This window comes from Eumetopias jubatus, unplaced genomic scaffold (assembly GCF_037043125.1).
Source record: "Eumetopias jubatus isolate StellerSeaLion01/CBP00866 unplaced genomic scaffold, mEumJub1_p1.0 scaffold_6, whole genome shotgun sequence".
NCBI classification, from domain to species: Eukaryota; Metazoa; Chordata; class Mammalia; order Carnivora; family Otariidae; genus Eumetopias; species Eumetopias jubatus.
Genome location: NW_028274812.1, coordinates 10229718 through 10253534, shown reverse-complemented (window position 1 = coordinate 10253534; position 23817 = coordinate 10229718). Strand labels below are relative to the sequence as shown.

General features: G+C 49.4%; 1 protein-coding gene across 2 annotated transcripts in view; it reads left to right on the top strand.

The window, feature by feature from the left end:
- Nucleotides 1–23127, top strand: part of ZDHHC14 (zDHHC palmitoyltransferase 14) — a 265346-nt gene extending 242219 nt beyond the window's left edge. Inside the window, exons 6-9 of one of the 2 annotated variants that reach the window (XM_088023819.1) lie at nucleotides 2856–2963; nucleotides 4041–4150; nucleotides 8470–8572; nucleotides 22709–23127. In XM_088023819.1, the coding sequence (XP_087879945.1) occupies nucleotides 2856–2963; nucleotides 4041–4150; nucleotides 8470–8572; nucleotides 22709–23107 (720 nt within the window). In that variant the 3' untranslated portion in view covers nucleotides 23108–23127. The remainder of the gene's footprint in view (nucleotides 1–2855; nucleotides 2964–4040; nucleotides 4151–8469; nucleotides 8573–22708) is intronic. The other variant, XM_088023820.1, reaches the window with a different exon arrangement.
- The last annotated feature ends 690 nt before the right edge of the window (nucleotides 23128–23817 follow it).

Here is a 23817-nt window from a genome sequence, read left to right as displayed (position 1 = left end):
TCTTATTATGGCATAGTTCAACATCTGGCTATTGAGTCAGTGAGAAGATGTGTTCAAATATTTGTCCCCCTGCCTGAGAGTGAAGTTGAAGGGGAGTGTTCTACTCAAGCTGCCGTAGGGTCACAAATCCGTGACTAGGAGCACCCCCGTCTCCCCCAGCAGGATGTGGTCAGCCTAGAGCCACTTGGTCCTCAGCAGGAATAGGAAAGGAACCAGCCCATGGCTTTTCTGTTTTACTGGCCCAGCCACACTTCCAGGGGTCCATCCCCAGCTCTGCTATTTTTCAAGCAAAGTACTGAACTGCTCTCTGCCTCAGTTTCCCTATTGGGTAATTGGGAATCCCACTTCTCACCAGGTCACTGAGGATCAAGCGAGTTAATCCATGTGAGGCCTCCAGAGTACCACCTGACGCATAGCCTGAAACACCAACCACGAGTTGTTATGAATGATGATGATCACTCCTTAAGACACACGGTGGGGGGCGTCCGCCGTGAGGGACAAGTGCAAGGGGGCTGTGTCTTGCATCCTGCCTTGTATTCATGTCATTTTGACCCGGCTGTGAGCTAAGCATGCAACTGCAGTCTGCTGTTTATAAAACGTCTCTAAATCTCATAAGATATCAATACAGAAAACTGCAAGTTTAGTTTTGGAGCTGTAAGCCTTTAAAGTTCCATGTCCACTGGCAACAAGCCCCCTTTGAGGGGTGATCATTTTAAGTGGCGTTGCAAAAGGGGCAGCAACCAGGACATGGGTAGCAGCCCCTTTAAATGCTGGGATCCTGCCCCACTTCGGCACACCGGTTTTTAGATGGTTCATGCTTTAGCATTTGTGTGTATTCTGACATCACCATTGTTCTACCCGGATGGCAAACTTTTGGCGACACCTAAATATTCCTGAGATAGAAGTTCGGCTCTTCAGCAAATAAGTCCTTTGCTTTCCTTCTTTCTTCTCTTTTCTACCCTGACCATTTCTTGTTTCCGTTCCATGTGTCCCCTCCTCCCTGACCTTCCTAGCTCCTGTCTTTACCTTCCAGCTGTGTAAGTTTATTGCCAGTGTCACCTGCCTTAATGCAACCCACTTTTCCCACTGCTTACCTCCATCATTTTCCCTGGACTCCACTTCACCTCTGCCTTCAAACCCCACGCGGTTTGCTTCCCCAGTCTGTCCCGGGAGGGGAGCGGGGATGGTCGGAGGCGAGGCGGGGCATCTGTGAGCCGTCACCTGTGAGAAGGCAGCTGAGAAATGAGACCATCTTTGCTACACGGGCCGCCATCCGTGTGTCCCCAGGTGCACCTGAAGCCTCCCCTCATCACCACTTGCCCCATCCGGACAACCCTGGGAGAAAGGAAAGGGGGTTCCCAGGCTGGTGGCAGCCCTGGGACGGGGTCTGCTTCTCTGCGTCTCTCTCTTAACCCCCACAGATCCTCCCTACATGTCCGTACTTACCTGCTTTTCCAAAATACTGCCTTAGTTTTCCCCTTCTCAAGCTACTCCTCCCTTTCGTCCGCCTCCTGCCTGCCTCCATAAGGAATGGACAGGGCTTGCTGGGAGCGCCGTATGTTGGCATCTCGAAGACTCTGGGTGCTCTGGGCTATTTTCGTCTGGGCTAGCCGGCAGAAGAGCATTCATCTCCTCTTCAGATGTCCGTCTAGTGTCAGGGTGGTGCTTTTCTGAGTTCTTGCAGTTTCTAGAAGTTTAAACCTTAGAAGAGTAAAGCATTTTTCTACTTCTCCAAGAGCAGAGCCAGTGGTTTATGCTGATGTTGAAAGTCAGTCAACGGGCAGGACCCCATTCATTTCTCCTATTTTGTATGCCACCCCACATGCCCGGACGATGGTATTTGTTAATAATGACATGGCAGATTATGACACTGCACTGAATACTGTACTCATTTCTCTGGCCTAAAGACGAATTATATCCAATCCTGAAAAAAAAAAATCAATGGTGATGTATTACAGCATGATCTATGGCTTCTATCCTTGGGAGCATTAAGAAAGCATGGGAATTTGTTTTCTCCAGCCTGTAACTTATCGATGGGGCATGCATGGTGTATATTTAAACTCCCAGACCTATGATGGATATTTTTTTTTCTCTGCGTAACATCTATATCTTGTAAATAGAATTTTATAAACATTTGTGGAACAGAAAAATTCTCTAGTCCTTTCAAATTGCCACACTCTGGGTTGATTTATCTCATCTGTTGAAGAATACCACACTCTCTCCTCTTGTTATAGCACATCTTGTGGAACTCTGGACTCCCCGTCACTCAATGTCTGGTGAGCATCCACATTTCCTAGTTACCCATCGACTAGCTGAAAATAGCCTTAGTTGTCAGGGTGGGCTAAGGGGCTAGAAAAAATTCCCCTTAAGTAAAAATACCCCTCACCCTGATGCCACTCTTGAGAAATGGTCCTCTTCAGAAGCCCATTCATAGGGAGGGGGCAGGCAGCCACCACTGGGTGAAGGGACCATCAGGGAGAGAGAAAGCATGAAGGGAAGGCCTGCCCAGGCTTACAGGTGCTGGTGCCCATCCCTGCGCACGACTGTCAACTGTTGTTTTGTGACAGTTTCCTCACACCCTCGACACCAGGGGAGAGACCTGTTGATACAACAGTTCACGGAGCCCACCAGTGGTTCACTGAGCATGAAGGAGGAGAGGCTGGAGGAGAGAGGGGTACCGTGCCGGCCCTGGAGGATCCCCCTCTGACTAGGGACGACCCTGACGTGAAGCGAGACAGACTCAGAGGCCTGAGGGAGTGTCTGTGGGTGTTTCCTGTCCAAACCTCACGTCATCCCAGCCCCTCAGGCATCCTGAGAGCTCTCCCTGCCTTCCCTGTTCTGCTCCTTGACTCCAGGCCACCGTGCTGGAGGCCGTGGTGTGCTTCTTCTCCGTCTGGTCTATCGTCGGCCTCTCGGGTTTCCACACATACCTGATCAGCTCCAACCAGACGACGAACGAAGACGTAAGTTCCTGGCGGGCCAGGGTGGTGGCTTTGGGGGCGCCTGTGTCCAGAGGTGGAGGGGGAAGGGAGACAAGAGCTTGGGGGCCAAGGCCTTCCGCACATCCCATTCCAGATGTGAGCCCCTGGGAGCCAAGAATGTGCCGTGGGAGCATCTTCAGACGTTGGCCTCCATGATTCCCAGTTGGGGATCTCTGAATTGTCTTACTTTCTGAGCACGTCAGTCAGATACTGAGGTCAGCTAAGTGACACCCAATTCCAGAGGGAGGAGATTATCTTCTCTTCCTTTTCAGTAATTTTGTGAGTAACCTGTCGCACGTCCCCTGAAGAGAGACCGTGGCCGGCTGACATCTTGGGGTGAACGAATGAATCCACCTCTCATGTTTAACACCTCCGTTTCATTTTTGGAGGAGACCGCCCCGACCCAGAGTTTTACTTTTTGTCCAGGATTACCTGTCTATATTTAATGTGGCCAGAGAGGAGGTATAAAAACAGGAATCATAATGTTGGAAATGTTCCTCATCGACCTGGTCCTCTTTGCTCTGAATATGTAGATTCTGACAAAAGTCTCTGTCAGTACGGCAATTAAATGTCTCAGATTCAGTCAGATTGCCTTAAAGGCTTGATGAGACACATGAGTTAAGAGAACTTATATTTGGTAACTGTGGATATTTGAATCTGTGAAATTATTTTGGCGACATTGTGAGGCCAAATGCAGACAGGCTGTAAGTTGGTGGTTGGGGGAGCCATGTGAACTCTCAGCCACCGTTCATTTAATTACTGTTGAGCACGCCAACTGGGAGTCTGAAACAAACCTCCACGGGCTTGTATGAGTTGACCTTCTGGAACCATGTAATAGAAACAAGAGATTATTTTCCCCAAAGAATGTTACTTTCTAATCTGACCTGCCCTTTGGGGATATTTCCAAGTTTGGGGTAAATACCAGTTTTCCTGGAGAAAGTGTCTCAGTTTCTCCTGGTGAAGAAGTGAGTAAAGATGATTTGCATTCTTTGTGGGCTTCTCACGCTCCCATTCACCTAAACGATGGCTTTGGTGTTATTGATTCTCTTTTTCTTTCAGATTAAAGGATCTTGGTCAAATAAAAGAGGCAAAGAAAATTACAATCCCTACAGCTACGGGAATATCTTCACAAATTGCTGTGTTGCCCTGTGTGGGCCCATCTCTCCGAGGTGAGATTCGGAAAGTGTCATGCTCTTTATCAGACCTCGGGAAAGCCAACAACTTAGCTGTGGCAGCACAACCCTCGTGAGGTAGAGACCCGGCCACAAAACCCACTGTGAGATTAGATTACACCCTCTGGATGACCCCAGGGCCAGTGGTCGGCTTTGTGCCGTGGAGACGCGGCCCCGGTGCAGTAGAGATCTGGCTCTGTTTATGGTGCTGTTCCTGCCATCTTTTTGGTTCTTTCACCGAATTTGTGTCAAGGATGAGAAAAATCTCCTAAGGATTGAAATAGGGAAACTGAGGCACGTGACTCCCATTAACTATTGAGTCATCTTTAGCCTCAGTGATGAACAGAGAGCTGTGGTTAACTTGGTAGGGGGCTGGGACGCAATGTAGGAAGCAATTAGGAAACCTGTAGAAATGGGTGCTAAGAGCGGAGTTATATAGAATATACATGCTAAAATAGTTCAGGTGGAGAGATCAGCACGGGCTGAAGCAGTCCAGGCTGTGTGGATGGTAACGCGACAGCATGTGGTGGCAGAGTCGCGGATGCTCATGAACAGTGTTAGATCTGCTCTAAGTGCTTTATATGTATCAGCTTTTAAAGATTTCATTTATTTAGAGAGAGGGAGTGTGTGTGCACCCAAGCAGGGGGAGGGGCAGAGGGAGAGAGAATCTCAAGCAAACTCTGCGCTGAGCGTGGAGCCCGATGTGGGGCTCGATCTCACAACCCTGAGATCGCGACCTGAGCTAAAATCAAGAGTCAGCCGCTCGACCAACTGAGCCATCCAGGCATCCCTATATGAATCAGCTTTTAAAACCTCGCTCTGTACCTAAGAGGTAGGTACCATTAGACCCCATTTTGTGGATGAGGAAGCTGGCACAGAGAGGTTCCATAACTTTTAGGGGCCCAGAAAACCCCTCAGGAAATGCTTGGTTTTTTACAACTTGGCTTTGTTTCCTCCTACCATGTATTTACTTGTGGATCATGGGGTCAGGCCATGAAGCCCAGGCTAGGGGCCTCAGAGGAGCATAAGAGGACAATGGAACAGGCCTCCTTCCCCAAGTCTAAAATGCACAGTTGAATCCAGGAAAGGAATTGAGGAGTCACACATTTTGAACAAATCTCTTTTCTTGTTCCCCATTCTTCGATTTGCATTTGGCGCTGCTTTGTATTGTTTCTATATCAAATCTTGTCACAGTCAAACTTATGGCTTCCACGACTGGATAAAATTTCCTGCTGTGGCTGAGTTGGGGCAGTATTCTTTCCAGAACCCAAGTCCCTGTGGATGGGGCATTTCTCGAGGACGGTCCCCCCCTCGGAACCCCGTGAACCACTCCCGGGTTTGTGCAGGGAACACGGGCTGCTGGGCTCTCCCGCTGCGCCCACAGGCTCCTGGAGCTAGCCCTGGGCAGAAATGACAGGGGGATAGTGCTTGTCTTTGCTTCTGCCTCCTGTCGCCTTCTGTGCCCCTTCTCTCTCTGCCCTACCTCACCCACCCCGGTGCCCCTAAGAGGGCCAGAACCTTCCACGGGCATCCCAGCCAAGCCTGTGCAACAGGGACTAAGAACCACGAGCATGCCCCGAATCGTGTGCCTGAGTTGCCTCTAAAATGTTCTGAAATGGTGTGACGATGTGCTCATCAGAGCGTCTTCCTGTTTCCCTCCGAGAGCTATGAACCCTGAGGGCAAAGACCCACATTTGGTTCCCTGCAGGGTAGGAATGGCCAGGTTTGGGGGAGGAGGCCCTCCTACGAGTCTAGCAGAGGGAATGGAAAATTGGAGAGAGAAAGTCCCAAGGTGTGATCAGGGTCAGGCTCTGTGGGCTGGTGCTAAAGGTCAACCTGTCACTGACAGATTGAATAGAACGGCAAGTCTACACAAAGAGTGGCTGTGAGAGAGGGCGGGGTGCAGTTTCCATGGGACACGCAGGAGGGCTTCCCAGAAGAGGGGGCCTAAGTTGTCGTCTATTGTAACGATGAGTAGGAACTGGGGGAAGGAATCTGGGGGAGGACACACGGGAGCAGCCTGTGCAACGGCCCTGAGGTGAAAGGAGAGTGTGGCCTGTCAGGGGCGGAGCTGAAGGAGCTCGGGTTAGGAGTGAGGGGACCACGGACGGCAAGGCAAGAGGTGAGGCGAGGGCAGTGCGTCCAGATTAGAGGGGCTCCCAGGCCGTCGTGAGGACGGAAGGGAGACTCGGGAGAGCGTGTTGCAGTCTCGGCTGTGTGGCCGGTCCACGGAACAAGCTGAACACAGAGGACGAAAGCTGAGAAGGAGTTTATTTTGTCCTCCCTTCTGTCCTTTCAGACTCTTTGGATGACCTCGTTTTTTGTCTTTGTGTTTGTTTTGCTCCTGAATGAAATCCGCTGCAAGCCCCTTAATTTCTCCTGTCACCTAAAAACAGAACAAAACAAAGGACTCAGGGCACTTTCATGTCCTTGAGCATCGTGTCATTTCCGTCAGTAGGGACCCGGGAGTTCGCTGAAAGGCAACACTCTCCACCCCTTCAGCTGTAGCCACCTTAGGATTTCAGCACATCTTTTGGGAAGACGCAGTTCCACCCCCACTGCACACTGGCTCTGTCCCAGGGGACTTGCGAGGTTCCCGTCTGCCGTGGGCTGCAGATGAGCGCTCGCCCACCCTTCTTTGCTCTTCTGTGCCCTCGCAGGAGGTCACACACTTGGTGTGAGCTGCACGGTGCTCCCGCACTCCCTTTTGGAAGATGGAGGTTCTTGTCAACTATTGGTTTTTCTAAACCTCCGGGAATCCAACCAAAACTGGAAGCAGAGAGTCCCATTGTCACAAGTATTTTTTCACGCCTTGTTACCGTGTCGTCTGGAGACCTGCAGGTACTAGTTGGGAAAATTCCTGTCTCCTGAGAGCCAAACTGACAAGGAGGAGGGCGGCCTCAGCACACCAGCAGTCCCTCAGGAGGAGGGGACATGTGCGGGCACCTGGATGCACCTGCGGCATCTCGCCGAGGCTGCGGGGCGTGCGGCCGAGCCCCACACGGTGGGGGCCACACCAGGAGCACCCACTCGTAAGCTGAACCTCCCCCTTGCCCTTTGCAGTCCTGCCCTTAGACTCGAGGTCAACACCGAGCCTTCGCTCGGGGAGGAAAAAAGGCAGCTCTTTTGATGGCAACGTAAAGCCTTCCCCTACCTTCTGTCTGGGCCACAGCAGCCCCACAGCCACGGGGCACAGAAGAGATGGCCTTATTATTCATTAATGATGCCATTAGTCTGCAAACTTGCCTGTGGGAGACAGGGACCCACTTCTATTCATTCAGCCACCAAGCTTCTTCTCAGCTCCCAGTGGGCATCCGCTGTGGAGCTCGATGATTAGGAAGACCTGGTTCTTGCCCTCCTGAAGCTTACACTCCTCGACAGATGCAAATCTGGAAGTGGGTGATGCCGACATGATGTGACCAACAGGGTGCTCCGAGGGGACAGCGGAGAGGCCCGGTCCGGGGTTGGGGGGGAGTCGGGGGGGGGGAGCAAGTGCTTTGGGGGAAGAAAAGATGAAGACTGCCCTCTGGAGCCGGCAGGCTGCTAGACAGAGGGGACTGTAGATAAAATCACGGCGACACCAGGCAGAAAGTGGTACGCGCCACTAGAGGTTTCACGTGCAGGGCCGGGAGAATCCAGAGAAGGGGCAAGAGCAAGGGCTGGGGGCTTTGGAAGCTGCCCGTGAAGAATGGACAGTGGAATGGAAGGGAGAGTGACTGGGGCGAGACAAACCCGAGCTGGAGCGAAATGCAGGGATGGGCCAACACGGAGCGCGAACGGGCTGGGGCTGGGGCTTGGGCTTCTGCTGCGTGCCGCGCAGGCGCGAGCAGGTACCACGGGCTTCTGGAAGGAATGGACCCGGGAGCGCTGTGCTTGTAGTAAGAAGGCATGGGCTGAGGCTGGGGCGGGAAGTGGGGACAAATGATAAGAGGCTCCGGAGTGTTGGCGGGTGAGGGAGCGCCCCCAGAGCAGGGCAAGCAGGCGGGGAGACCTTATGAGGACTGGGCGTTAAGGCGGAGGGCCCCTGGCCATGCCGGGTGTGGTTGCGGGGGCTGGGGGGCCGGGTGGGAGACCATGGGAGTCCGCAGCAGGTGGCAGGGAGGGAACAGGGGCTACAGGCATTTTTTTTAAAGGGAAGGGTGATGGAATTTGGTCCCTGACTGTACGTGAAGGTAAGTCAGGGTGTAGCCCCAGGTGCCGGCAGTGGGGCCCCACATAGAAAGAGGGAGCCCCAAATGGAAATTAAAATAGGGTTGATGGCGTTTTTGGCTTTTCGTTCACTCTCTTCCAACGTATTGCTTTGTTTTCTCTGGCAGCCTCATTGACAGAAGAGGGTACATCCAGCCTGACACGCCACAGCCAGCCGCACCCTCCGACGGGATTGCGGCATACGGGGCCACGCAGTCCCAGAGCGACATGGTAGGAGCGCCTGCCGCAGGGGCCAGAGCTCCCTGCAAAGGCTTCCCTTCCGCTTCTGTGTCACTAACCCAGTAACACACCAAGCACACCTAGAAACCTGCCCGGGACACCCATCAACTGAAAGGCTCACGCGAGGGAAAGGAAGCGTGAAAGAAGGCTGTGCCCAACAAAGGATTAGGGCCGTTGAGTGGTTGGTGTGTTCCTGGTCGCGTAAGGGAAGTACACATGCAAAAGGTCTTCCAGAGACAGGTCATGGCACCTTGTGATGGAAAGCCCGCTTGCACAGAACCAGGGTGCTGTCTGGGGGATGAGACACAGCTGCTGGCAACAGGGCTGGCTGCCCGGAGAGCCCCTTTCGGTGCCTTTGCCTCTCTCCATGCCGACCTCCCCCAGCCCTCTGGAAGGGTGCAGTGGGTGGCCAGTTCTCCCCACTCTCAGCCCAAACCTTAGATCAGCCATGCATAACTCAATGCACATAATCAGATGAGGTGTTCTTCATTCAGAGCCCAAACTGAGCAAGTCTCTCCAAAGAGGGCTCACAGGTGTCCTGCGAGGCATGGAATGTGGACAGGCTTTGTTTCCAGTCTGCAGGTGGGAGGCTTGGGGCCAGGGCGGGAGCCCCTCCATGGGTACCTGAAAGCACAGTCAGGCCTGGCCCTGACCACCAGTCCCTTAAAAATCCTTAGGTGTCTGGAAGACAGTGGCTTCACTTTATCTGGAACAGATTTCCCTAAAGAAGTTCCATGTTTCAGAAAGGGACCCAGTCTGCGGCCCCCTCTTTGGAGGAGCTTTTTGTTCTTTGTAGACTGGAATCACCTGCAACAGAGTTTCCATAACAAGCAGGTCAAAGACCTGCCTTTTGGGGTAGACTGGGAAAATGTCAGCCTCCTGGACGCTTTGTTTTCTGCTTATGAAGAACTAACTGCAGGGTGAAAGCCAACGGTCTCAAGACAGTCTCTGTAAGCGCTCAGGGCTAAGGGAAAGCACTTCGTCCCCGTGACCCTGTGGCCATGTTAACAGCCCTGAGATTGGACTCTGGCCCCCAGCAGAAGCTTGCTGGCGGTTGGTTGTTGCTAGTGGTGGTGCCTAGTTTGTGTTGTGGTGCTTTGCTTTGCTGATAAAGCATCTCCTTTAAAGGCAAGTACATGCAGGTCATGGTCCTGGCCACTCCACTCTGTAAGTGGTCACAGGACGTCTTGTTCTGTCTGCATTCACCCACACAAATGACCCTTAAGGGTCATCGTCTTATTTTTCAGAGGAGGAAAATGAGGACAGAGAGAGTAAGGAGAGAGGCCCACAGGAAAGGAGATTACATGTATTTGGCGCCAACTGTGTTCAAAGCACTTGATGAGCAGAATCTTGTTTAATCCAAACCAACAATGGCAAATGGGCATGCTTGTCTCTTGCTTTTTTTTTTTTTTTTTTTTTAAAGCTAGGAGAGGTGGATCATCTGCCCAAGGGCACATAGCCACGAATTTGTGGGTCCAAAACCAGTCTGATGGGTAACGCCCGTGTTCACTTCGTATACTGCCTCCTTTATGTGGACGGGCACTAAAGACAACGATACCCATGTTTAGGAGTCTTTCTCAGCTATCGGCAGGTGCACAATAAATGTCCCGTAAGGACAAAATTCCTGTAAGGAATCCTGACCACGGCAGCCACTGATAACTCCTGTGATGTGTGTTCGTGTTTTCCCACATTGCATGTATCACCTCTCACTCATTCAGTGACTCTCCCTGAGGCCCTACTGTGTGTTGAGGACCTGACTCGGCGGTAGGGATGCAAGGTCTGTGGAGTGCAGTCGCTCTGTCCTCGAGGAGGTCACGCTCGGGGACAGGACACAGACATGAAGGATGTAGTAGGAACCCTCACGAGAAGATACCACTGATGGCAGTGGTCCTTATCAAAATGAAAGAACTTACGTGAGTTTTACCCCGTGACTCCCATGGTACTGAGCCCACCATGCTCTGCACTTTCTCTAGATTTAAGAAGTAAACAAGGCCCCCTTCAAGGTGTTGACACTGTTAGGCCTGTTTATGATGAGATGGGATGAGAGCATAAGTTATTAATTCCACAAACATTTATTGAACACCTACTGTGGCCTCTATGATAGTCAGAGAGGGCAGATTTAACAAAGGAGACCAGGGAGGTCATTTCGCTCCCTACGGTTAATCAGAGTCTTCAAAATTGCTTTTGTGCCTCTGGGGTCCAGTCCATCTAGACCTGCACAGTGACCCCAGTTAAGGCCATACCCCCGAGGGCACTGGCCTGGCAGGAATGGTTAGGGTGCCACTGCCTCTTCCCATGGGAAGGCCACCTCCCAAGTAACCAGTGACCCTGAAGGCGCTGGTCTGTAGTGCCATAAGGATTGTTTGAAGAGGACATTTCTGAGATGAAGAAGCTTGTAACGGTGAAGCGGTGCCATCGCTAAGCCCTTGTCATTCAGTCCAGCATGTGGATCCTTTCTAAGGCATCAGTTTGTCTCCAGCTTGGACTCTTAGGTCAGGAAGCATGAAAATATTTTTAAAAACCTCAGGCTCCTTGCCCTCCTGTTCTTCCTTCCCTCTGGAGATGAACTGCACACATTAAGCGCTAGTCAGATCAGGGGCTCGGGAAGAGCTCTGACCTATAATGGAGCCTCCTCAGGCCCAACCCAGATCTTCCTTATTCTCCTCTCCAAGAGGGGATGGGGATTAATTGTGCAAAGAGCCAGGCTTCTGCCACTTACTAGATGAGTGACCTTGGCAAACTGCGTAACCTTCTGCCTCAATGTTTTCATCCATAAAATGGGAACATTGATATCTTTACCTTGTAGGGTTTCTATGGAGATTAAGTGAGTTAATGCATGTTAAGCACTTAAAACCTTGTCTAGCCCACAAGGTAAGTATTATTTAAGTATTAGCTATATTATTATTATTATTATTATTATTATTATTATTATTATCATCATCTCCCCGATGTCCATCGTGACAAGATCAGCCAGGTCAGTTGCATCCACGCTGAGCAACTGGACAACAATGGACATGACTCGGGTGAGGGAAAGAGCCTCAGTGGAAAGCAGAGAGTGAGAGCTCCAGTCCTGGCTCCCACCAGTTATCTCCCTGACGATTAGCAAGTCACTCTGCTTCTGTGGTCCTCAGTTTTCCCCACCTGCAAAATGGGAGCTGGGACGAATTTGTCTCTAAAGTCGCATCTAGCTGGAAGCTCTTTGTGAGTCTCTGATCTTTGTAGCTTGACAGGTCAGAAGAGCAGAGGTCTGGGCTTCATACCAAAACTTCCCCTTCTTATTTGTCTCATACTTCTCAAATTTCTAGGATAAATCCTACTTAGCCGTGATGTATAATCCCTTTTATGTGTTGCTGGATTTGGTTTGCCTGTGTTTTGTTGAGGATTTTTATATCTATATCCATAAAAGATTTTAGTCCGCAGTTTCCTTTTCTTGTTTTGTCTGGTCTTGGGATCAGGGTAATATTGGACTCATAGACTGAGTTGAAAAGCGTTTCTTCCTCTTCTGTTTTTTTGGAAGAATTCACGAAGAGCTGGGATTAATTCTTTTTTAAAAGATCTGGTAGAATTCACCAGTGAAGCCATCTGGTCCTGAGCTTTTCTTCGTGGGTAGCTTTTTGATTATGAATTCACTCACTACTTTTTACAGGTCTATTCAGATTTTCCCCTTCTTCTTGAGTCAGTTTTAACAGTACATGTCTTTCTAGGAAATTTCTTTTACAAAGTTATCTAATTTGTTGCCCTTGTCTCTTTGGTCATACATCAGTATTGTTTTATTATGGAAATAGGTGAAAGGAGGAAAAGTTAAGGACTGGAAAAGTAAAAACAAATAAAAAATGAGAGGAATCTGTAGAAGTGAAGGGAGAGGGCAGCAGTAGCCCAGGACCGTGGTGAGAGAGAAGGAACACAGGTGGAGTGAGCCTGGAGCCGGGAAAGTGGTGCCTTAGGTTCTCACATGCTGTGAAATGCATGTACCTCCCCCAGCATGGGCTGCAGGTCCTGCTCTGAGTAATGTTAGGACCAGGAGAAATAATGCAAGCAGTTTCCAGGAATTGCCAAAATACAGAAAAAAGGAGATGAAATATTTCAAGACTGACGATAAACTAATTCCTTGAGGCAAATTGTAACATGCCTTTCATTTGACTTGCTTCATCTGCCTCCAACAGACACCCCAACCAAGACCACCACAAACTGAGCCAACACATCAGGACCAGCAGTGCTTGGCCAGAAGGAAGCCCAATCCCTGCAGGTTTTCTAGTGTCTGAGGCAGCAGTGGCCACCCAGGCCCTTACCTTCTGCTCTTTAGGACATATGCATCATCACTAAGAGCAATTTGTCCACAAGCAATCCACCATCTTCCTTTCTATTTATTTATATCATTTATTAGATATAATTAGGGCTCATGATCAATAAAAGCATTCTTGTGTCCCAGTCCCCAATTAGACAGATGTGAAGACTGGCTTTAAATCCTTTAAAATTGAATTTAAATCACAAGGTGATTAAAAAAAAAAAAGGTGAATTTCAGGCAGTTCTAAAAGTGGAACCAAGTTTAATACAGAATTATACTGTGGTCAGGTGGGTTTCTGCTGGGGTTTATCACTCTTTGCAATCATCAGAGTGTGGACAGTATTGATACTGTTACTGCAAGGATCATCTCATTTAATCCCCACAACAACCTGCAAGGTATTCCCATTTTACAAAGCATGAAACTGAGGCTTTAGAATAATGACTGGCTTGCTCAAAGTCACACAGCTAGTGGGTTCAAGGCCTGGTTGTTTTCTACTAATTCAACTTCAAAAGCCCTCAAACTGGTGTCAGCTGAACCTCTTCAGATCTTGCCCTTACATCTGGCAGCTGAGCTTTACTATAATCCAGTGGGCCTCAGCCTTGGATGAACATTAGGATCACAGTACTGATATCTTGAGCCCAGATAAGTCAGAATCCCCAGGAGGTGGTCCAAGCATTGGCATTATAATGATCCTGGAGGTGATTTTAATCATCAGCCAGCGTTGAAAACCATCACGATAGCCTTCAAATTCTCTTGAATTCTCCAAACGTTTGGGTTAAAGGAATGATTCTTTTTTTTTTTTAAGATTTATTTATTTATTTGAGAGAGCGAGAATGAGAGAGAGAGAGAGTACATGAGAGGGGGGAGGATTAGAGGGAGAAGCAGGCCCCTCGCCGAGCAGGGAGCCCGATGCGGGACTAGATTCCGGGACTCCAGGATCATGACCTGAGCCGAAGGCAGTCGCTTAACCGACTGAGCCACCCAGGCGCCCCTAAAGGAATGATTCTTGAGCCATATTTTGTTTTGACACAAAGAAAGTTTTTCTCGAAAAACCTTGGGTCAATTGGGCTCAACTAAGACATGATCTGTTCAGAGAATATTCAGATTCAGGTGTATGGAGGATTTCAACAGGATGTGCTAGCAAACGAGAGGCCGGGGAGTTGTGGAACTCCAAACAGAAGTACCTGGGTTTCAGGCAAAGCTTTCTGAAGGAGATGGTATCTGAGCCAAATATTAAGAGATTAGTTACAATGCATTAGCCACCCAGAGGTGGGAGAGATGCTCCAAGCAGATCATGGACAGAGGCACGGGCAGATGTGGGGTGGACCTGCGTGCCTGTGCAGGAGCAGGAGGATTGAGTTACCAGGCTGTGGGTTGCAAAGCAGGTGTTGGAGGGAGCTAAGGCAGGAGAGGAGAGTGTGAAGAGCCTTGGGTGCCTTATAGTCAGTGTGGATTCCTATTCATGGTAGGGAGCCATTGCAGAGACTCAGTTCAGTGAGCAATACCATCAGATTTTCTTGGGGTGAATGGAGCCCGGGAGGTTATGTGGGGTGCAGAGGGAGGCATGTTAATATGGAGACAGGGAAAACAGAAGAAGACCCTGACAGTAGGCCTAGTTGCAGTAGGGCTGGCCGGGACAGCCGAGATGGGTTCAGAGAAGAGGCAGCGACATTTAGAGGCTTGGAGATGGAGTCTCTGTGGAGGTCTGGGGACAAGGAGCCAGGGATGCCCCCGCCTTTCAGCTTGGTGACAAGGTGGGCATAAAAGTCACCAAAGGAAACACAGGAGGAAGGTTAGGGGGAAGCTGATGGTGGCATTTGGATGTCCATAGATAGCTGGGGGTGGTGGGGAGGTGCCCTGCCCGTAGCTAGAAAAGCTTACAGACAGTTTGCCTCCCCGTGCTTACAAAGGAATGATGTGGCTTGTAGAAATTCACTTTGAAATAGTAGAAGATGTGAGTCAGTTTTATCAGTTGTCCTAGAAGTAACAGCCAATCGGGCATTTTTATAAAAAACTGTGAGTTGCTCATGTTGTCATCTAGTAACCCGATTTTGTCTCTCATGCCGGAAGATTCTTTTTTTGAAAATCCACATTTATTGTCTTTTCCTGACTTTCTCTCCATCCACCCCTGTCAACTCTGCTCTCACCAAGTCAAATCAAGCCTCTTGATCGAATTGGACACTAATGAGGATGATAGAATAAAGCCGAAAGATAATGAAGGAGAAGGCTTTGCAAATGGACAGCTTTCAGTACTCAGTGCAGCAGGGAAATGTAGAGCTTGGTGTGACATCACAGCCCCCGGGCTTGCATTCGCCAGTCCTGACGCTGGGGGCTGGGACACTGTGGGCAAGTCCCTTAATCCCAAGAGCCTCCAATTCCTAAACTGTGAAGAGAAGTAGGGGAGAGTGGTGATCAGCTCCCTGGATGGTGGTTGGAACTGACTGAGGCCCTGCCGGGATTCCCATCCTCCCAGCCCCAGCGGATAACACGGCCTGGTGCATGGGAGGTGCTCATTAGACGGTGGACTGAGTGTGTGTGAACGTTCCCCGCTCCCGGCCTTGCTCAGGGGGGGTTTTGCACAAATATCGGTTTGTTCCTGTTCATTCCTCCACCTCACTCCATCCTCCCTCCAGTTTTGTCACATCTGCGAAAGGCTCCACCATGAATACGAAACTAGGAACCAGAGGGACGGAGTTCTCTTCGGTGCAGGGACGGCCTTGGTAGGATCAAATTAATCCATGGGCTGAGAGACCAGAGGGCATGGCTAGTCTACCCCCTGGACACCGTAAGCACAGTGCCTGTGTGTTTTTCCAGGAACTATGAAAATTTTTAAGACCTGAAAACAAATTAGGAGCTCTAAAATATGAAAACTACAAAATTAATACATGTTTAAAGTCTACAGGACGCCTGACTATGTCAACTTCACTGTTAATTTTATTAATTAATTAAATTTGGCATTCATGGAAATTTTATTACACTTCAGAAGTGATCGGTACATTGGGTTTTTCTCACTTTATGAGAATTCCCAAGCAACATATGATTACATAGAAATCATTACCAATTCTAAAATAAGTGAGTTGCCCATAAGTAAATCTAAAAATGAACTGACTTGAAGCCCCACACACTCTCTGCCTCCCTGTGCTGCTTTGGTTATGAGAAACTCAGGTTTCAACTCAGTTTACAGCTGGGAGAACGCTTTCTGGTCTCAAGGCTCCCACTCACCACTGACAGTGCCCCCAAATATAGAAGAACGTCTTCGGGAGAAGCTGAATATGAACGCTCTGAGGGGGAGAAAGAAGAGTAGAACACAGCTCAGAACCAGGACCAGAAGGTGGACCCAGGATGCAAATCCTGCCCAATCCGAGGAGGTGCCCAACACTCAGAAGCCTCCACCCCAAAGATGTTTAAGATGGGAGAGTTAGCACCCCCGATTTGGGGGTGGGGATGGTTGTTTAGTGCCCAGGTGATCTTCCCTCTACTACAAATTCCCAAGGAATAAAATGTTAGAAAAGTAATGAAGGGACAGCTAAAGCATTAAAATGGTGTGTGTTAACTCCAGTGTAGCCTTTGTCGTCTGAACGCCTGTGACATTCTGAGGAGCCAAACCGGAATTACGTGCAAATTAACCCCAGCGCCAACTGAAGACCACGTTTTCATTATTCCTATTTTCCTCATCGTTGGCTTGTATTATTACCTAATATTGAAGTTCTTTCCACGTACGTACAATCAGGACATCCAGCTGTGGCCCAGTTTTTAGCGTGTATATCTCACTTGATTGTCAAGTGATTTAAGTACTCTGTAGCATCGGGGTCATCGTTTATGCTTATATCTGACACCTGTAACTAGAAGATGCTTTGGGACCACGTGCTACATACACCAAGATGATTATGTAGTACATGGCTGTTGGAATTTTTGTTCTTTTAGAAAATCATCTATTATATTTACTAAGCCTATTTTTAACCCCCCAATCCAATATCAAAAAATACTAAACCTAGCAGTCACGTGATTTATTCAACTAGTATTGCAGAACTCTCCATGCATCATCTGAAGAATCTAAAATAGTAGGAAAAAAGTTATGCACGCTTAAATGATAGTGTTAAATAGCAGGATAAGAAGGAAGTTCTCCTCCTAACCTACATTTTAGGTGGATTTTAGAAGTCTATAGTGTTTCTATAACCGTAAATGAGCACTCATAAGATGCCCAGAACACAGCTTCACAGCCAAGCAGACATAAATGCGGCCCAATGCTAATACTTTTGACAAGAATTGGAGCAGAAGCAATATATAATTTCACTCACCCTTCATTTGTATACAAGACCGCCTAGAAAGCTCCCAGCTTTTCACAGCATTTAATCTGCGTGCTAGGTTTATTTCAAACAAGAAGTCAGCGAGAGTAAAATAAAATGTATCCCAACATGAGCAATTTTATTTGAAAATCTGCAGAAAGAAAAAAGTAAGTTATCTCTGCACTGTTTTCAGATTGTAACATTAAGTGATAATGTGTGTGACATCTGAACATCTGAAACCATAAACTTCTTTGTAAGTTAAATGGCAGAGTTTCATTTGGGCAGTAAATCAGCCCATCACACTGACTGTTGTAACCAAAGGAATCCAGCTCTCCCACCAGCATTGTTTCGTGCTGTCAACACGAGGGTCTTTTCATAAACACTCTTCCAAGCGATCAGGTTTCTATTCCAATGGCCTTCTGCATTTGGATGATTTTTGACTTTTAGAATGGCAGTTTCATAGAATTCAACCTGATGTTTGATAAATAGGAACCTTTAAAGCGTTGTTTTGGAATGATAGCCTGAGTCTCTCAGTTTCCCGTTTGTAGTGGATGGATTGTCACTGCCCAATATCCAGGCGCTTGGTTGGTTGAAGATTATGTAAGTGGTTAGATCAATTAAAAGACACCTCAGGGCATCTTGGTGTTAGTGCTGGAGCCTAAGCCCTGCTACCGAGTTGTCAGAGAAGAAAGTAAACAGTGATGTCGCCCCCTACTGGTTGGAGAGAGGCGTCCGCACATGAAAAGCCAAGAAGGTGGGCGGTGGCTTGAGAAAGGCTGAGATAGGAGAGGAGAGAGGTGGGAAGGAAGACAAGGGCGAAGAGGAAGAAGAAAGGAGAAATGGGCTGGTAAGAATCAGAAGCAGACGCGAAGAGGAAGAGGTATAAGAACATCGTTTCATGGATCACCTCCACAGTGACCTTGAAAATACCCGCCAAGTTCTCAAACGGGATTGCGCCCGTGAAGGTTTATCAGCCCGTCCTCCTGGGAATTTTGGTATTGTGCAAAAGGAGGAAACCCTTTGACCTTTAAAAAAAAAAAAGTTGTCTCCCAATCATTGAGGCTTGTCTAAGAAGGAGATGTTCAAAACATGCGAAGTTAATATTATGAGAATTCTAGTCCCTGGTTGGAATCCGATGAAGTCCATTGTCCCGTGGAGCCAGTAGGAGCTTTAGATGGGCAAACGCCAGTAGAACAAAGCCTGGTCCTGGGTGCCCCCAGGTGGGGTTGGTCGTCTAAAGGAAAGTCGGTTTGAATGGGGCAAATCATTTTCAAAGTTATGGGTGCAGCAGGATTTAAACACTTAGGTTCATGGTCCCGGTAATTGTGCTCACTGACGTCACTGCCACAGGTCAAGCTGGTAGGAAGGGATGCAGGGCAGAGAGTAGGTTAATTATTAATATGAAGGCAGGCCCTATAATGAAGGAAATATCCATAACTATACTCAGAAAGATGTCATCTTTTTAAATGTTTAAAGAAATCAATATAGGAGAGGTGCGTGAAGTCAGTTAACACAAGTCAGGGTTCAAAATAGTCATTTTGAAAATATTTCTGAGTGACTTATAGTTTTTTTTTTTTTTTTTAATGAAATGGTTCAGGGTCGATTGTTTTTCATGTATTTAAGCCGTTAGGCTTTACCCCTGGTAAACTGACACTGTTTTTCATAGTCCTGGCTGGGAGGCCGAGCACGGATTTGTTACTGTTTTAATGAGTTGTCAGTTTGGCCATGGGAAAGCTCCGTAACGTGTACAGGAGTGGACCCAGGTTTGGAGGGGGCTTTCTCTTTAAGAGAAAGAAAACATGCCAGGAGCCAGGACTTGGAGGGGTCCTGAACTTAAGCCTCATGGCTTCAGAGTAAACCCACCTCCGGGTACGTGTGGTCTTGTTAGAATCCTTAGTGATGTTCACAGTATAAAGCCTTGCAAGGAGCATCCAGCTCCACCTTGAGCTCCCGGTGAACACAAGCTCTAAGGAACCAACAGATGTTCTTCATCCCAGGAGAATCTGATGGGCTCTGCAATGGGCATGGCTGGAGGGGAGTGATCAGGGAAAAGGAACTGGGCACTGAGCTGGAGAAGGAGGGGGCCACCTCTCCCCTTACCCCGGTGCCCCTGACCCTGAAAATCTCCAGCTCTGCCTTCTCACATAATCCTCTGTGTGTCTGTAAGAGTCAATCTTGCACCGATCCCTAAAATAGAATTTGCCAATTAGTTTTCAATAAAAAAGTCTTTCTGCAGGCCAACAGAGACAAGCAAATCTGATTTGCAGTTTTCTCTTGCCTTAGAGCCGAGGGTGTTGGGTAGACAGAAGGTATGAGGCATAGGGAGGGCTCCGGGAGGGAAGATTAAGAGCAGAATGCCAGCATCCAGGCACAGCTCAGCCCTGGGGTCGCTAGCCGGCCTGCTCACAGGCTGCACCGAGCCACGGGACATGGAGGCAGTGAGGGAGCTCAGCTGTCTCGGTCGGTAGGGAGACCAAATGGTGATTTTCACAAAACGTTCTTTGCAAAGCACAATATACCCAAAGCCCGGGACAGTTTCCAGAAGATGAATGTTTAATCAGGAAGGTTGCTCTTCTCTGCCTCTGCGCTGTCGAGACCGAGCTGGTGGACTGGACCAGACTGACCATACTGGAGAGCGTGAGCAAAACCTGCGTGGACCAGTCTGCCTGCAGCCCCCCACCTCGCTGCACCGCACCTCCCACCAGGAAGCGGCCCCGCCCCCTCGCCCCGAGCTCGAACCCCCGGCCAGACCGGCCCAGGGGAAAGTGCTGTGGTGGCAAAAACCATGGGGTGGTTTTTGGGAAGATGAGGGCAGGAGAATCCAGTCCTTTTCCCAGGCTCTCGGTGCTTCTGAGCTCCCTGGACTGGGAGGAAGGCTGAGGGGAAAGTGAGGGTCTCCCCCGAGACTTGCTTTCCTTCGGTAAAGAGCTCTACTCTTGCCTGGAATCGGGTCTTCCACTTCATAAGAGACTATAGTTCTCCCTCCTCCTCATCTGGGCTGGGGGCGGGGGCTGGCCTGCCACTTGTGATTGTAGGAAGAAACCCATCTGGCCAAAGGACACGCACACGGGAGCAGAAGAAAGAAAAGCCGAGATGTCCCTCGACAGATGAATGGATAAAAAAGAGGTGGTATATATAATACAATGGAATATTACGCAGCCATCAAAAAATGAAATCCTGCCATTTGCAATGACGTGGATGGAACTAGAGGGTATTATGCTAAGCAAAATAAGTCAGTTGGAGATAGACAAATACCATAGGATTTTACTCCTATGTGGAATTTTAAGAAACAAAACGGATGAACATAGGGGAAAGAAAGGAAAAATAAAATAAGATGAAAACAGAGAGGGAGGCAAACCGTGAGACTCTAAACTGTAGGAAACAAACTGAGGGTCGCTGGAGGGGAGGTGAGAAGGGGGATGGGGTAACTGGGTGACGGGCACGAAGGAGGGCACGTGATGTAATGAGCACAGGGTGTTGTATGCAACTGATGAATCACTGACCTCTACCTCTGAAACTAAAACTAATAATACACTATATGTTAACTAAGTTGAATTTAAATACAAAATGTTTTTAAAAAAGAGGGAAGGAAGGAAGGAAAGAAAAGAAAAAGAAAGGAAGGAAGAAAGAAAAAAGAAAGAAGAAAAAGAAAAAAGAAAAAAAAGAAAAGAAAGGAAAGGAAAGAAAGAAAAAGAAAGAAAGACAGGCCTAGTGAGTCGGAACTTGCATGAACTCTCTCTCTCCTCCCGGAAGGCTGCATGGTGCGTGGTTCATGCTGTCCCCTGCATGGAGGTGGGTGAGTGATGGCAGCTCTAGGTGTCCCCTGCGCAGGATGGTGAGGCACCTCCATCGCAAACCCATTAGCACAGGTCGTACGGGAACTCAGGCATTCTGGAAAAGCGCAGAGGGGATAAGACAACAAGGAAGGTTTATGAAGTACCTACTGTGTGTCACATGCAATAGTAGGAAGAGGTTTACAGTCAGGCAAACCCAGATCCTGGGTCCTTGCCTTACTCATATCTGTAAGGTCTTGAGCAAGCCACTCATTCGCTTCAGCCTCAGGGTCTTCACTGGCAAAGAGGGGAAATGTGTTTGTTCTAAGAACTTCTGAAGAAACTCAGTGCAGTGCCTAGCTTACTGCTTGAACCCAAAGTCACGCCCGTTCCTCCTCCTTCCAGTGGAAGAGCAGTTCCTGAAAATCCCTAAGGACTTACTGGACACACTCAAGTTCAAGTCCTCTGAGTGCCACCGAGGTCTCTTCTGGCTGATCCAAAACCTGCCCCATCGCTCCAGGGAGGGTTCCACGCTCCACATTCGAGCAGCTAAAAATATGTTTACACCATTTCTTTTGCCCAGTGAGTGAAGTGAGGGAAAGGACATGCAGGTGTAAAATAAGACGTAAGAACATTTAGAAGAAAAGGAAACATAAAATGTTGGCATTCTCTTTCACAGATTAAAAAAACCCACAGAAGCTCAATTCTCGAAGTGGATGGAAATTTAGCAGTGGGGAATTCTGGGGCCTTGTGAACAACAGTCTGATCAGACCCTGAGGGGCTTGTCTTTCTTTCTTTTTTGTAGTAAAATATACAAAACATAAAATTTACCATTTTAACAATTTTTCAGTGAACAGTTCGGAGGCAATAAGTCCGCTCACAGGGTTGTGCCAAGATCACTACCATCCATCACACAGGCCTCTTCATCTCTCAAAACTGCGACTGTCCCCAGGCACACTGGCTCCCTCTCCCCTCCCCCCAGGCCCAGGCATCCCGCCTTCTTTCTACTTTCTGTCGTTGGAAAGTTAAGTCTTCAGGGTACCACATGGAAGTGGAATCGTAGACTATTCGCCCATTTGTGACTGGCTTACGTCACTCAGCTCCATGTCCTCAGGGTCCATCCGTGTGGTAGGGTGTGTCAGGACTTCCTGTCTGCGCTCAGCAGTGGTCCATTGTGTGTCTAGACCACATGCTGTCGGTCCGCTTCTCTGTGGACGGACCCCGCTTCCCCCTCTTGGCCACTGTGACTAATACTGCTGTGAGCGTGGGTACAGGTCCCTGTATTTGTAAAACAACAGAGTCAAAGTGGTTTTCAGTGTATGAGCTACAGCCACGGGAGGCAGCTCTAGGTGAAGGCCTGTGACTCCGTCCTTGGGATTGTTTCTTAATTCGGTCGCGTCTGGGACCAAGGGCCAGGAGCATGGTGGCCTCCGGCTGCGCGTGACTCCCTGGGCCCCTGTGGGTGATGAGTCCCTCCAGCGGCTGGTTTAGGTGCAGGCGCTGCTATTCACCGAGCGCTGGGTGTCTCCGGCCGATACCGGGCTAGTGTGCACGCTCTCTGCCTTGTCTGACCGAGGTGTCACTAACAGGTTTCTCTCTCTCTCTCTCTCTCTCTCTCTCTCTCTCTCTCTCTTTCTCTCTCTCTCTCTCTCTCTCTCTCTCTCTCTCTCTCTCTCTCGCATCCCGCCCTTCCCCATCCCCTTCCCCCCCTGCGCCCCCGTCCCTCCCCACCCCGTACCGGGCGCATCTCCGCCTTCTCTGCTGGCTCCCCCCTGCTCTCCAGTGCGACCAAGACCAGTGCATTCAGAGCACCAAATTCGTTTTGCAGGCCGCGGCCACGCCCCTGCTGCAGAGCGAGCCCAGCCTCACCAGCGACGAGCTGCACCTGCCCGGGAAGCCGGGCCTGGGCACGCCCTGCGCCAGCCTGACGCTCGGGCAGCCCACGCCGCCCTCCTCCATGCCCAACCTCACCGCCGAGGCCGCGCTCACAGACGTACTGCCCTTGAAAGAGGAGCACGTGGGCCACCAGTTCCTGACCCCAGAGGAAGCGCCCTCGCCCCCCAGGATGCTGGCGGGCAGCCCCCTGGCCCACAGCCGCACCATGCACGTGCTGGGTCTGGCCAGCCAGGACTCTCTGCACGAGGACTCGGTGCGCGGCCTGGTGAAGCTCAGCTCCGTGTGACCACAGCCCAAGGGGGCGGGGGGGGGGGGGGGTGTGGCGGGCAGACGGCGGGAGCTTTCCCATGACCCAGTTCCCCGGTGGGCGAGGACGACTCCAGGGCCTGGAGCACCAAGACCCCTCAGAGAGCAGATGGATCCCCCTCCGAGGATAGAGGAGGGCAGGGCCCAAATGCCTGCAGCTTGGGTCGAGTTGAATTTTCTTTCCCACCCTGACTGCTTTGATAACAATGAAAATGGCCAAGTGGCTATTTTCGGGCGATTGGCATTTGAGGGGTGGGCCTGGGGAGAGAGGAGCAGTCTCCGGGGCTGCAGGCCGAGTCTGGAAGGAAAGGACCGTGTTCGGCTGGATGTTCTGCGGTCCGCCCGGGGCTCTCAGGACAGACACGCGGGAAGGTTGAGGACACTGGTGGCCAGACTGAATTTGCACTCACGTGTTATGCTACTAATATTTGAAACAGACATACCATTCCATTTGTTAATTAAAAAAACAAAAAAACAAAAAAACAAAACCCAAAAAGCTAAAGAGGGGGGAAAAATGACCAGATCTGGATCTGCATGCCACGCTACATCTGTTTACAAGTGGTGTTGGTATTCAAAAGGAAATGCTGCTTGCTTGCTTTCTTTCTTCTAATTTGGTGAATTTTCCAGTGCTGTTTTATGGGAAGACAGTGCGACATACCGAGGCTAATGGACAATGGCATCACTCGCCCG